Here is a 14,648-nt window from a genome sequence, read left to right as displayed (position 1 = left end):
AAAAAATTGACGTTTCTCCATTTTGATCGGTGAGCTTTTGACGACTGTAACATTGGTAGCAACGCACAGCAATATATCGCATATGACATAATTCAGCACAGTCAACCTGCACGGATACTGAAACAAAGCCTTCAAGAATAGCAAAAGCAATGCAAACTAAATTGTGCAAAATTGCACGTGGGATTTACAAAGTTTCCAGATGTGACTAGCACCTTTGTGAAAGGATAGCCTTAAGAGACAAGGGATGCTGTTTAGATGGTACCTCCCTGTGAAACTGGAACAAAAATGTTTTTGACATCACCTTTTTTGTCTAATTTCTTACCTGGTGAAGATGGAACCACTTTCCCTTTTGCAGGTAATGTGGGGCACCAAATTTGAGGGAGACCCTCCTGAATGCAATTAGGGGCATGCTGAGCAGGATTACAGACTGAATTTGAAGTTGTTTATGGGAGCTATGCCACTAATTACTGCAGGACAAACATATCTTAGCCTTTAGAAACATCCAGTTTATAATTCAACTTCATTAAGAGCCATTTCTTCTGGGAGTGAACAACATCTATTCTTAATAATGAGAAATGTGCAGCAAAATCTCACGTATTACGGTACTGTTGGGATGGGCTGAATGCAGAAAAAACAGCATTACAATAATACAATCTCACACCAATAAATTCTGTACACAATTAATAATGACGAGTGTTAACTCTCCACAAATGTGTGCACAGTTGGTTGACACCACATTAAAGTAATTTTCATCTGCATGGCATCTGCTTTTTCTGATGTGCAGATGAATTTTTAGGCCACAGTCCTGAATAATTAGTGGGGCCTTCCAGACAGATAACTGAGCCATCTGTTACACCCATTTTATAAATTAGGAACCTTGTGTCTGTTTAAGGGCATCAACATTTGTTGTACTTTATAGTGCACATATACCAAATGTGGTCGGCATTTCACACAAATTATAGGTTTGGAGCTTTTGATGATTTGTGAGCTGTTCGAGTTTGCGTACCTTCAGCCTACTTTGTTTCTTACAATCAATGTTGTGATGGGAGAATAGGCTGTAGATGATAGGCAAAGATCTGAAAAGGGGTTCAGTGGTCTTTGTTGAGATTCATTCTGAACAGCTGCATAACACAGGGCTTTTACTCTCTGGAATATTCCCAGGTGAATCCTGAGACAAACATCAATTATTGTTGGAAGGTCAATAACTTGGTGAAAACATGACACTTGCTGGTTGCCCAATGTAAGTCGATGTCTACAACAAAATGATGATGACTAGCATATTCCAAGATATGATGCTCTAAAACTCGGAGTTGTCACTACAAAGGTTGTGGGGAGGGATTACAGTTAAATACTTCATGGGTGCGTAGTTTAAGGAGGAAACACGAGTGGTGCTGATGTATTGCAAGAGAATGTATTGAATTGATGGCAGAATGATTACAGATTGCACTTACTGTACATATTATGAGCAGACTACAATTTTGCATTAAAAGATGCATACTCTGCCCTTGAATGACCTTGACATGTGGTAAGGTCCTGCTCTGAGCTCACCAGCGGTTAAAGCTATCAGTTGTATTCTGTGAATAATTCCAGCTCCTTTGACACCTTTCCATGCACCACAGTGCTTGCAAAGTCACAAAGGAATAAAAAGTGATAATTGTGACAGTACCGCAGAACCTCCCTAGTCGTTTTATTGTCATTTTCACCAGTTTCTAATTTAAATGAAGGTTGTTTTAAATTAGTCTGATAGCAAGTGTACATTTCTAATATTCTATGAACTACAACTTTTTGTGTTGCCCCACACCACCAAAAAGATTAAAACAATGGAAAAGAGTGAAGGATCAGGGAAGAACAATCTGATATTTTGGGCAATATTGCACATATTTCTAAGAATTTAGAGACAGAATCAGCGATTAGAACAATAAAAATAGAAAATGCTGGAAATACTCAGCATGCCAGGCAGTGTCCATGGAAAGAGAAATAGAGTTAAAATTTCACATCAGAGACTCTTCATCAGAACTGGGAAAGAGAGATAAAAAAAATATTTTTTAAATGCAAGATAGACACGAAAAGCTGGACAAAACTCAGCGGGTCGGACAGCATCTCTGGAGAAAAGGAATAGGTGATGTTTTGGGTCGAGACCCTTCTTCATTAAAAAATGCAGTTTTTTTGATTTGCTAAAATCAGTGCAGTTAAATTAATCAAAATATACAAAGTCTCTTTTTTAATGGAAACCAATCTGTAAGGTTGTGCACAATTTTGTCAGCATTGCTCTTGCTATTCTTAAAAGCATTTAGAGGTTCTAAGATTCGTTGATGTAGGTCTTCACCAGTCACCGTACAAGGATCTAGTTCCACATGCTCTGCAGATGCGCTGACTCAAGTCAGTGCAGCCCATTATTATCAGAAGGGATTTTGAATATAAATCTCCTTCCCAGTTCTGACGCAGGATCTTGGACCTGAGACGTTAACTCTGTTTTTTTTTACATATACTCCCTGATGCGCTGTTTCCAGTATTTTTGTTTTTAGTTCAGGTTTCCAACAACTTCAATTTTTTTCATGGTCATTTGAAGAGAACAAGATCCCCAAGTCAATGCCTGGACATTGAATCCGCTCGAGAGCTCAGTGTGGCAAGCACAGGGGCCTCAGGATTGGAACATAGTGATTCAGAAGAATTGCTCCTCAGTTAAGAAAAAAGATTTAAAATATTTCAGCCACATTAAACATTGGTTATTATTGTAGAAAAAGAACTGTTAGGAACAGCTGGGGCATAAATTATGACGACATTGGAGGCATTAAAGCTATACAATCTAAGCCTGGAAAAAAGCCCTAATTAACACAATGCAAATGCAACAGATGGATGGCCCAATACTAACATTTAAATTTGCTTTATGAAGAACTCAATGCATCTGTAAGCAGAAAAAGTCATTTTGTTGAATAATTCACCAAACCAAATATGTGTTTGGAAGATCAAAGTTTGTGTCAGATCTGATAAACTGATGCTGAAGTGCTTCATCAGGGCATTGAAATTCATGAGAAACATTGTTTCATGACCTAGTTTTAAGGCTTTCCAAAGTGAAATGCATCTTTGATGATTCTATTCATAGAACTACCAAATTTAGCATGATCTACATCATAGACCTGGAGCCAGCGATAAATGTTGAATGTGCTCATCAGCAAAGAATTATAAATGGATGTAAACATTGTAAAACAATAAATATGGGCTTACAAGACAATTGCATACTTTAGTAAATTCAAACAGAGAATGGTTCTAGATAAATGTCTTCCGACAGTCGAGTAAAAAACTGAAGCAAAATTTTGGAGAACCTTACTTTATATCAATACAAAACAGTGGGCATTGACCTGAATGGAAGCAGTAACATCCTCAGCAACCAAAGGCTACTAAACGGTACTGTGGGATAAAGTCATTATTCACCTTTGCGACATCTGGCCAATTGCATGGGTCATAAAACTACTAACCCCCAATTATTCCATATTAATGCTACCCATCACATATATTTTAAATGTCCTGATATGAATTTGATCTTTTGTTTGACTGGTGAGGTATTTTGATACAGGGAGTTCTGTTATAATGCATATTTCCATCACGTAAATTTAATATATTGCGACTGATGAATCTGGGATTATACAACATTATTTGTATTATGCCTGCCAAATTAGTTACTGGCCCTGTAGGAATCAGATATCATTGTCTCTTAGTTTCACCATGGGGGGCTACTTAAGAAAGTTACTTTGGAAAATGACAACTGTTGGGGACTTCTATTGATATTTTGTGCAATGATACCCCATTAAACAATGTCACATGTAACCTTGAGTATTCTAGCTTGCAGTAATAAAATAAACTTATAGCTATTATAAACACCTTCATGTTTGAAAATTCTGTGGGGAAAAAATAACTTAGTCATTGCAAATCTGAAACACTAACTCCTAACTGCCCTTTTCCCATTTATGCAATTGTTTTTAATGCCATTGTCCAGAATGCAAGGTTTCTTGCCAATGCAACTATTGCGTAATTAACTTTCACTGGCACCCAGAGGGAGTAAAACTGGGACAGGAATGAATCAAACTGTAACATTATATGAAAAAAGGACCAGAACTAAGACCTCAAAGTGGAGTTCTACACAGCATATTCATCCAAATAACATAATTAAATATAATTTCCAGTTATAGCTAATAATCAGCCAAAGGTATGATCAAAACTTTGCAGATTATTCAGTTATTCACATTCAGAGCAAAAGAAAGAAAAAATGCTCCATTTAACCATTTTATAAAAAAGCTAACTCAGTTCTCGTAAGGACAATTTTGCAGCTGTGCAATTTGTCATTAGGTTATATCGATTTTATATATATCAAAATGACAAGCGAAATGAAATGCAATCTTCCAAATTCTATCATCCAGTCACCACGATGATTATATTACCTGGTTGCCTTTGGGAGTTAGATCATTGGCCAGATAAGGAAAATATTCTTTAGAAAATGTTTCAGAATATTTTCCCAAAATTGTGCAAGATTCTTTGTCTCTTACAGGAGACTACATGTTCTGTCAGTCTGGCACCACCAATGTTCCGAGCATGCAGATTCAGATATATATTTATTTCCATAAACTTTAACTTTGATGCCAGTTGTATAACACACGGCATTAAAAACAATGTCAGCCACGTTCTCATCAATATTATTGCCATTTATCACTCAGCGGAATCGATGGCATGCCCATAAGCTGTTCAAATATCTGATTGGAATCAGATCCAAGGAAGCAGTCACAATAATTTAATAATCTGCAGATATACTTGCCATCAACAGAGGTGAGGATAACTCTTGAATGGTCGTAGGCAATAACATTGGCATAGCGATTTTTCGGTTTATTTACTTCCATGTTGGAATTCTCCCACGTGAACTGCTGACCAGGATCAATTGACTAAAACAGAATAAAAGGGAAGATCATCATAATCATCATTATCATAATCATTATTAGCCAAGTAACTTTTGCAATATACGAGGAATTTAATTTCCCCTATTGATGACTATTGAAGCAAAGGTTACATGAGAATAAGATAAGGCAATAATTCTAGAGAATTCAGATGGTAGAAAATAGTCAAATTAATTGAAAGCACATTAAACCTCATGCCAAAGTTCCTGCGAGCCTTTATCTTCCTGTCTTTGCAACCCACTCTTTTCAAACATACAACCAATTGAAATCAAGTTTACAAGTGCAAATACCACAATAGCACAAGTGTAAAACTACAAAACAGTGCATCTAATATCCTTAAAATTAACTTGTCAAAGAGTAAAAAACCTTTTGGTCATAACATTGTGGATTGAGATGTTCCTCTGCAGGGGATTTGTGCCTGTTTTAGATTAGGCCACATGAAGCAATATGTGATGATGTTCAGGCCTGGTGCCTACAGTCAAGGCTTGCGCCTTTTGCAGAGTTTGGACTTATACTACGAATTTGTGTCAATAGACAATAGACAAAAGGTGCAGGAGTAGGCCATTCAGCCCTTCGAGCCAGCACCGCCATTCAATGCGATCATGGCTGATCACTCTCAATCAGTACCCCGTTCCTGCCTTCTCCCCATACCCCCTCACTCCGCTATCCTTAAGAGCTCTATCCAGCTCTCTCTTGAAAACATCCAACGAACTGGCCTCCACTGCCTTCTGAGGCAGAGAATTCCACCCCTTCACCACTCTCTGACTGAAAAAGTTCTTCCTCATCTCCGTTCTAAATGGCCTACCCCTTATTCTTAAACTGTGGCCCCTTGTTCTGGACTCCCCCAACATTGGGAACATGTTTCCTGCCTCTAATGTGTCCAATCCCCTAATTATCTTATATGTTTCAATAAGATCCCCCCTCATCCTTCTAAATTCCAGTGTATACAAGCCTAATTGCTCCAGCCTTTCAACATACGACAGTCCCGCCATTCCGGGAATTAACCTAGTGAACCTACGCTGCACGCCCTCAATAGCAATGACACATATTGTCCAGAGCACTTTGATTGCCATCAATCAACTATGTTCAGAAGCCTCAATTTGCAGATGCATCACATGCACAATGTACTGTCGTGTATTTTCCTGAAGTGCAAGCTATGCAAGGATGAAGTGGAGCAAATGTTTTTCAGATGAAATTCTATTCAATTGCATTATGGATTTCTGGCTTAGTATGTTTACCTAATTTATATTATACGGACCAGATAAGATTAACCAACAGTCCATGTATCACTGTCCCAGAGAAAAAAGCCAGTTCAATTTTTATTTAAAATTTCTGCATGAAAAACTTTATCATTTCCTTTTGGACTGAAATTGCGCTGTAATTCCCAAATCATAAAAGTAACAGCAACTACTTAATTTATTTTGATGTGAAATACAGTTCTCATTTCTGGAATATCTATCTGCTTTTCCTGCTCTAATAATAATACGAATTTCAGCAATACCGCTTCTACCGTTTCATTATTTTTTAAGCATGAAGTTAACAACTCTCTAAAGGGACTTGGGCATCTCAAAAATTCTGTCCCCTGACCTGTGAATAAAAAAGATTTTCAAATCAGCAGTTAACTCTCTTGCTGAGTTCATTTTGTGATGTCAATGATCAACAGTAAATGACTGAAACTGCAGAGCAGCATGGAAACTGTATTGACAGAACATTACTTGCCTTCCTAATTATATGGCAGCCATGAAAAAGCTTTAACTAAAGAACACATTATAGCAGAAATAATTCTGAAATGAAGCATGCGAGTTTGAAACGTGATGAGTTATTCATTACTCCAAAAGGGCTCGATAATGGTAATAGATATCCAATGGACAAATATGTGAAAGGGTTGCAAGTGTTCATTATTCACTGTCTAAGTGCAATAGAGAAGAAACAACGATGAGATTCATTACAACATATCAAAGTGTTTCATCTATTTCCATTACAAATTTTATTTGTGGGCATTTTCAAGGTTTAGCCTATCACGCTTCATTAGTTCTGTATCTTTGAAGTTTTATTGGAGTTTAGTTTGGTTTGTGAGTAATATTGTTGCTGGGGATACGTCACATGGCAAAATGACTAGCAGCAAAAACCTGGCACAGCTCCAGAATATCTCTTATCAGTCACAAATAGAGGCTTTATATTGAAGAAAGATAAATGCTTATGCCAAAACCTTTTGTTGAACTGCTTCAGATCATTTTTGTTTTCGGAGAAATAAACCTAACACAGAGTCAAGTGCTATTTATATATTCAATAGCATAAAAATCTAGAAGTTACTCAAAACAGACCAAGCAGTTGTATGTGTGTAAAAATGACTGACATACACAGACTTCCAGTATTTCACATTTGTAGTTGAGATTTCCTGCATGTGTAGATTTATTTTATATGATTTGAACAGGTATGACTGCTTTGAGGCTTTTTAAATAATTATTTAATTGGCACAAAAAATGTTAACCACAATCAAACTGAAAACTATATTCTACACCATAACTGAGTGCACATATAAGCCATCAATGCCCATCATACTGATAATACAATTCCAAATATGTAAATTTTGCGTTATTTATATTTACTTATTGATTACATGAATTTCTTATTGTACATGAGATGGGTCAGGGATGTCCCGCAGATAACAAAATGATGCCATTTCCACCAAGGCTAATGGCCACAACAATAAAGCTGCAATATTACACAGCATCACCCCTCATGGATGCAGCTTCTACATGAGTTTCAGTGCACAAGATCCTCCAGCACTTTGTATTTCACTTAAGTCCAGCATATGAAGTTTCTTGTTTCAGATTCACATTCTGCAGGTGTTTCTGACAAAGAACAATGCTCTTGTAAACAGCAGCTTGTGATTTCACCAAAGTGTACTTCCAGTGCATTTCATGGCAGTTGTGAGATTATTTTATTTGGTTTTAGATGATCATTTTACAAATACAAGACTGACCGATGCATTCTACATATTATCTTGGGTTTAACCTACCTCATACTCCTGTGAGAACTTCAAATTATCATTGGCCTTCAATCTTTCAATGTTGTCAGCTAGATCAGTGACAGGAATTGGCGGATGATCTCTCATGCCTAACCAAATAAGAGTAAGCAAGTCAGTAAAATGGCAAGATATTTTTAAAAACAAATTAAATAAAATGGAAGTATTAAAAGCATGTATGTAAAAAGGTTATGTGTGATTTTACCAATAACAATGTAAATACAATATCACATGCGCCAACATTTGTGGATTTTTTTAAGTAAGTAAAAGTGCATGGTTGAAACTGTTCTCTAGCGAACATGCTTAGATGCAACTGATCACATGGCACAAAGTTTCTAAGCAGCCCATATGTGGTTACATACAGAAAAATGATGATAAAGGCAGATTTGAATGAGTAGGACAGTGAAGGCTGTTAAAATGCAGCAACCCCTTTTTCTCAGCTACACAGGATGAGTTTATAATTAAATCCATAGTGAATGTTTCTGTTTCGAGAGGGAAAGAGAATAATCAACGTTGCAGTACTCAAAAGAATTCTTACTCCTGACTTTCTCTTATTACAAAATAATCACTCAAGGAAATTACTTGTGGGCAGGGAAGTGGAAAGAGGTTCATGTTCTTTTCTGCTTCATGTTTTCATATTCTTCAGCTATTATTATAAATATGGAATGAGTGGAATTAACACTTTCTCTGCAGAACTCCACATTCTGCTTAGTATTTTCCAACTACACCGTAACATTTATTACATATTATTTGTTTTGAAGTGGGAAATGTACCTTTCAGTGGTTCCATTTTATCTATTTTAGTTTTTAGGAAAAAATGAAAAACAGTTCTAAACAATTTTCAATTTTTCCAACGTAAAACATAAATAAAATGTTTAAGGTTTCAGGAATCAGAAGCAGTTTTTTGTTGGTTTATTTTGTGTTTATTATAGCTCTTGATATCTAAGAGATCACAAACCTATCTATTGTCTATAACAGTATCTATACACACGTTTAATTAAAGATCATCTATCAGATCTTAATGTGTTTTTTTTAATGTATTTAATTATCCAATTAACTAATCATTCTATAAAAAGTTGTTTCATAATAATTTATCATTCACACATTATTTCAGGAGTCAAAAAGACTTGGATTCAGCCTCTACCTTTTGATGCTTGCATAAATCCATGCACATTTTTATGCAAGTATACAGTTCCTGATGTAAGCATTACTAAACCACTTTCTTTGAAAAACATTATTGTTTACCCAGCACTACAATTTTAGATACTAGTGGAGTGATGGTGAGACTCAGCTAATTATGGATGCCAACATGCAAGTCATTATTTTGTAATGAAGTATTACAAAGAGTTTTTAAAAAACCTTTATATTTCCATCGTACTAGTTAGTAGCTCATAAAAGACTCAAAATAAGAATTAAGTAAAAGATGCTTTAAAGGACACTTTGTACTTCAGTTAGTGGTAAGAACCAGCAACCAGAAACTTAGTTCCTATTCAGATAACTAGATTTAATTTACAGATCATCATAAAATGTGTGGACTAAATGTGCACACTGATCCTTTACAGTACCGATCGACAGCCTCCAAAACACATTTAACAGCTTTTTATATAAAAATGTGTTAGAAGTGTCAAACATCTCCATTACAAAAGAGACATAATTATTATTTCATATTGTGTTTACTGTCACACGTGAGCAATTACAGTAATTAAGTTCTTGAAAATCATATAATGTGGCAGATACTAGTTTGAAACTTTTGTGTTTGAGTGGGAGACATTAGAGGAACAACTAGCTTAAATTATAATAAACTTAAAGTGGACATTTGTACATGGAACAAAACGCCAGAAGTAGGCCCTTTGGTAAACCAAATGTAAAGCAATTAGGACAGAAAAATATTAATGATATGAGGATTGAATGTCTTTGAAATAAATGTAAAAAGATGCAAAATTAGAGCTGCTCAATCTATAAAATTAGTTGTAACAAATCATGTGCCATGTTGTGGCAGATTATTTTCACTGCACATTGGCATTGAATTATTTTAAAAGTACTTAGTAAGAGTATTAGTTTTCCCAGACCCTTGGATATAAACTCTTCAAGCAGTCGTTCATGGGTCAGCACAGTGATGGAATAAAATCACTTTAATTGAGACCGTGTAATTAACCAGAGGAGAAAATGCTCAGTCAGTCAGATTGGAGATGAGATTAGCTTTTTTGAGCAAAGATGAACTTCATGACACGTCCAACACTGAAAAACTGGAATTCTTAAATGGGTATTTAAAGGGTTTTTTAATGTTTTACATAGTTATTTAAAAAACCTCACTCAGTAATGCTTTTAAAATCTTTAGTCAATGTGCACAACTATTTTCAACACAACGTTCATTAAATTATTACACTAATGCTGATTGCCTTTCACTTTGAACTTCATTACTACATTTGTGTGTAATTCTTGAGAGAGTTAGATATAGCTCTTAGGGCTAACAGAATCAAGGGATATGGGGAGAAAGCAGGAACGGGCTATTGATTTTTGATGGTGAGCCATGATCATATTGAATGGCGGAGCCAGCTTGAAGGGCCTAATGGCCTGCTCCTGCACCTATTTTCTAAGTTTCTGTTTCTTTTGTCTCTCAGCCTGCATTATTAAACTTAGTCTAATGTAAAGAATAATGCAAAAATGTCAGTTGACCTTTTACAAAGACAAACTGTTTTAAATATTCCAATTCAAAATATGAACTGCTGTTGGTTGAAAAAAATGCATGTTTTCTTTTTCATTGAGAATAAATAAATTTATTTTCATAAAAGGAATTTAAAGGCTCGACTGACAGTTTTGTATTGTTATACTCTTAAGAATAAGCTTTTCCCAGCAAAGCTATTTCATGAAGTATGGATTCATTTTCTATTTGATGGACATGCTTCCTACTCGTGATAAAATGGCTTTTAAATAGAATAAATAAAAGGTGTGGGAAAGGGTAAAAGACCAGAAACTTTGTTTTGTAGAGTTAAGACGGGAAAGCCACTTGCCCCATTAAGTAACCTCTCGCAGCAGATATTCAGTACAGAGATTTGGCAATTGGCATGCTTACCAAAATGTTTTAGAACATTTTTGGCCAAGTTAATTTGTAAACTTGTCCATAATTTTTTTTAATTTTTTTTTTTTTAAACAGAATGTGAATATACAACTTTAATTGAGGCTGTGTAGATAACAAAGGGGATACTGCTCAATTAGTCAGTTTGAAGTTGAGATTAGCTTTTTTGAGCAAAAATAACCTTCATGGCACAGCAAGAGGAAATATACAGAAAAAAGGGCAGATGAGACACAGGACAATTAAACTAACTTGAGTTGTTTGGGCAACTGGGGACACTTGGACCTGTGGGAAGAAAATGTTGTAGAAATTTTGTTTTATAAGGGAAGAAAATGATGTAGAAATGTTTTTTTTTAAATAAAGGAAGAAAACATTAGCTTCAACCAGAGAAAATTAATCAGGTTCAACATTCAAATAAGTGCAGAAACGGTTGTACTCTCAAGAGGCTCAAATACCACTTAAGTATTTCCCCCCCGTATGCAGCTTTCTTTTTAACTTGGAATATTTCCACCATGTGAACACTGAACACAAACAGTGATCCTTTCATAACAGTAGATTAGCTGTTCACTTCTTTCAATTGCCATATGAATTCTGCCTGGTTCAAGTACTGTGCAAGAAAACACGTTTCCTGTTTTATTTAATCACCACTTGTTCCCTAATTACTGGAAGTGTGCCTGTTGTTGTTCTTCAGTTCCAATTTCCTATTTGAACCCCTGAGAATATTAAGAGAGCATCCACATAAAAAGGAAAAAGCCAAACAAGAAATAAACATAATACAGATGCAGTTTTGCTTTGACATCACTATTTCATAGTTATGTAAAATAGACCGTTTCAACATGAAAATTCCATTTAATCCACTGTGATCACACGAAACCTATAAATCCATACAGGCATGTTGCTCTGTTGAAGTGTTGATGCAAGGGTGGGGGGCCAGAATAGGGACAAACACGTCTATACTTTTGCATATTAAAGTCAGTCCTTTATCATCGAGCAAACAGGTGTTTATACCACCTTGGGTCAGTCATAAATGAGCGCTAGCGTTGAAGAAAATTAGTACTTGCCAATAATTATTTTTGTGGTGAAGCCATAAAATAATAATTGAACCATTAGGCAGGATGGTCAGTAAAATGGAATCCAGCAGCTAAAGGGCACATTATATACTTTTTAAAATAAGTGATTTAGTCATTTTCATTTGGCAGCTTAGTTGATCCATTTATCTCATGCATTCATTTGGTTTTTGGTTCAATTTTAAATTTAAAGACTATTATTCAAATTGGAAATAATTTTGACCACATTCGTTGAAAACATTTTCAAATTTCTCTCATAATGCCTTTGTATATCCTGTGACTTACCGCAAGCTACTGGGCAACTCCGTACACATCTACTTCCTTCTCTTTGAGTTTCCCATCTTTATCAGGTGTCCCTTTAGCTTTAGTTCTGGAGTGATATCCAGACTATACTTTTATGCATAAATCTACTGCTCTTGATCAATCATTGAAACAGATGATTTGTCCACTGATATAATTGTCTACTTTTGAGGTAATGGAGAAAATGTTCACGTTTGTTGCATTATATTGCAGATGTAAACCAAATAATTTATTTACCAACTGTTCAAGTGAGATCTTTGGAACAATTATACTGAAAGATCCAGGATGGAGGTGAAGTACGACTGGAACTTTAATTTGAACAGTATAATTACATGGCTAATTTTAACTGGTATCATGCTTATTTTCTAATTCCACTGCACAATGCTAATTTCACCTGTTATTGCTCTCGTTTGTAAGACAATTATCTCTGATTGCCAATTATGCAGTCTTTCAGACTGTTGAAATATTTCTTTTAATTACCATCCTGTAGTTTCATGGCGCGACTATTCTTTTAATACCAAGACCCATTCTCATCTGTTGGTTATATGTCATAATACATTAATATTAATAAAAAGGAACCAGCTTCCACATCTTTGCACCATTCAACTAATCGTGTCTTGTAACCTTGGATCCAATTGCATCTTCTGAAGAGGTGATTCTGAAGGATGGTTAAACCTGTTTGAGTATTCTCTCTTTTACCTCCAGGATTTTAATGTACATCATTTTGCTTTGGGGACTGCATTTTGATTTGATTCTCAATAAAGTACATAAAGGATGCTTCTCTGTAGTGATAGGATTTTAATAACTATTCGCTATTCTTATAGTGGCCCGCTTATTTTCATAGAATGGCCCACCACATCACTCCCCTTCCAGCCAGTACTGTACAGTTACATTAAAATCCATTTTCACTGAGTCTAATTGGAATTAACAATTGTTTTTTGTTTATCATTGTCATGTGTACCAAGGTACAGTAAAATGCATTGTTTTCATGCATTCCTGGGGGAGAGAGAGCTGGTTTGCATGATGGACTGGGCTGTGTTCACATTTTTCTGCAAGTTCTTGCGGTCATGGGCGGGGCAGTTTACCACACCAAGCTGTCAGGCATCTGGATAGGACACTTTCTATGGTGCATCTGAAGAAATTAGAAAGAGTCAGAGGTGGCACGCTGAATTTGTTTATGCTTCTGAGGAAGTAGAGACGTTCCACATTAGCCACGGCATCAATGTGGTTAGACCACATCAAATTACTGATGATATTTGCAACTTTTGAAGCTCTCCATTATCTCCACTTCAGCACCATAAAAACAGACTAGGGTGTGATTACCAACTCCTTCATTTTGAGGACATTGAGGGAGAGGATTTAAAAAAAAGCTTTTGACACAATGCTTCCATTTTTTAAAATCTTCTTCCTGTACTGCATCTCGTCATTGTTTGCAATCAAGCTCACTAAGGTGGTGTCAGACACAAACTGATGTGTAGAGTGAGAGCAGAATTTGGCCACAAAGTCATGATTGTAAAGGAAGTATAGGAAGGGGCTGAGGATGCAGCCTGACAAGATCATCGACGTTGAAAATTATCATGGAGAATGTTTTGTTGACTATTGTAATTGATTGTAGTCTATGGTTCAGGAAGTCAAGGATCCAGTTTGGGGGGGGGGGGGGGGGGAGTGCTGATTCTTATGTCCAAAAGATTGGAGATGTTTGTTTGGAATTATGGTGTGGAAGGAAAAGCTTTGGTCAATAAATAGGAGTCTGGGGTAGATGCCCTTGTTACTCAGATGTTCCAATGATGATGCTGTCTGCCATGGACCTAGTGGGAGAATTGCAATGGATCAGGACTATCTATGACCAGCCACTCAAAGCACTTCATGATGCTGAATTGCAGAGCCACATGATGGTAGTCACTAAGGTATACTATCTTGTTTTTCTTTGGCACTGGGATGATACTGGTCTTCTTAAAACAGATGGGAACATCAGGTTGTAGTAGGAAGAGATTAAAAATGTTTGCAAATACTCCTGCCAGCTGGTCCACACAAATTCTGAGGACACGGCTGGGGATTACTCTCAGGAAGGCCGATCTGATATCTGTGATGGTGACCCTCAATACATATGCACCTGAGGCTGTTGGGGCAGGTGACACCATTCCACTGACAATAGACAATAGGTGCAGGAGTAGGCCATTCGGCCCTTTGAGCCAGCACCGCCATTCAATGTGATCATGGCTGATCATTCTCAATCAG

At 36.3% G+C, this 14,648-nt stretch overlaps 1 protein-coding gene across 22 annotated transcripts in view; it reads right to left on the bottom strand.

Annotated features, from left to right (window-relative positions):
* ptprfa (protein tyrosine phosphatase receptor type Fa) overlaps positions 1-14,648 on the bottom strand; it is a 312,377-nt gene that overhangs the window by 44,671 nt on the left and 253,058 nt on the right. For 14 of the 22 annotated variants that reach the window (XM_078408325.1, XM_078408326.1, XM_078408328.1 and 11 more), the window contains 3 exons: positions 11,296-11,328; positions 7,966-8,063; positions 4,808-4,931 (listed from right to left, as the gene is read on the bottom strand). In XM_078408325.1, the coding sequence (XP_078264451.1) occupies positions 4,808-4,931; positions 7,966-8,063; positions 11,296-11,328 (255 nt within the window). The remainder of the gene's footprint in view (positions 1-4,807; positions 4,932-7,965; positions 8,064-11,295; positions 11,329-14,648) is intronic. The other 8 variants (XM_078408329.1, XM_078408331.1, XM_078408342.1 and 5 more) reach the window with 1 other exon arrangement.

The sequence above is a fragment of the Rhinoraja longicauda genome, chromosome 11, assembly GCF_053455715.1.
Source record: "Rhinoraja longicauda isolate Sanriku21f chromosome 11, sRhiLon1.1, whole genome shotgun sequence".
NCBI classification, from domain to species: Eukaryota; Metazoa; Chordata; class Chondrichthyes; order Rajiformes; family Arhynchobatidae; genus Rhinoraja; species Rhinoraja longicauda.
This window is presented reverse-complemented; position numbering and strand designations above follow the sequence as displayed.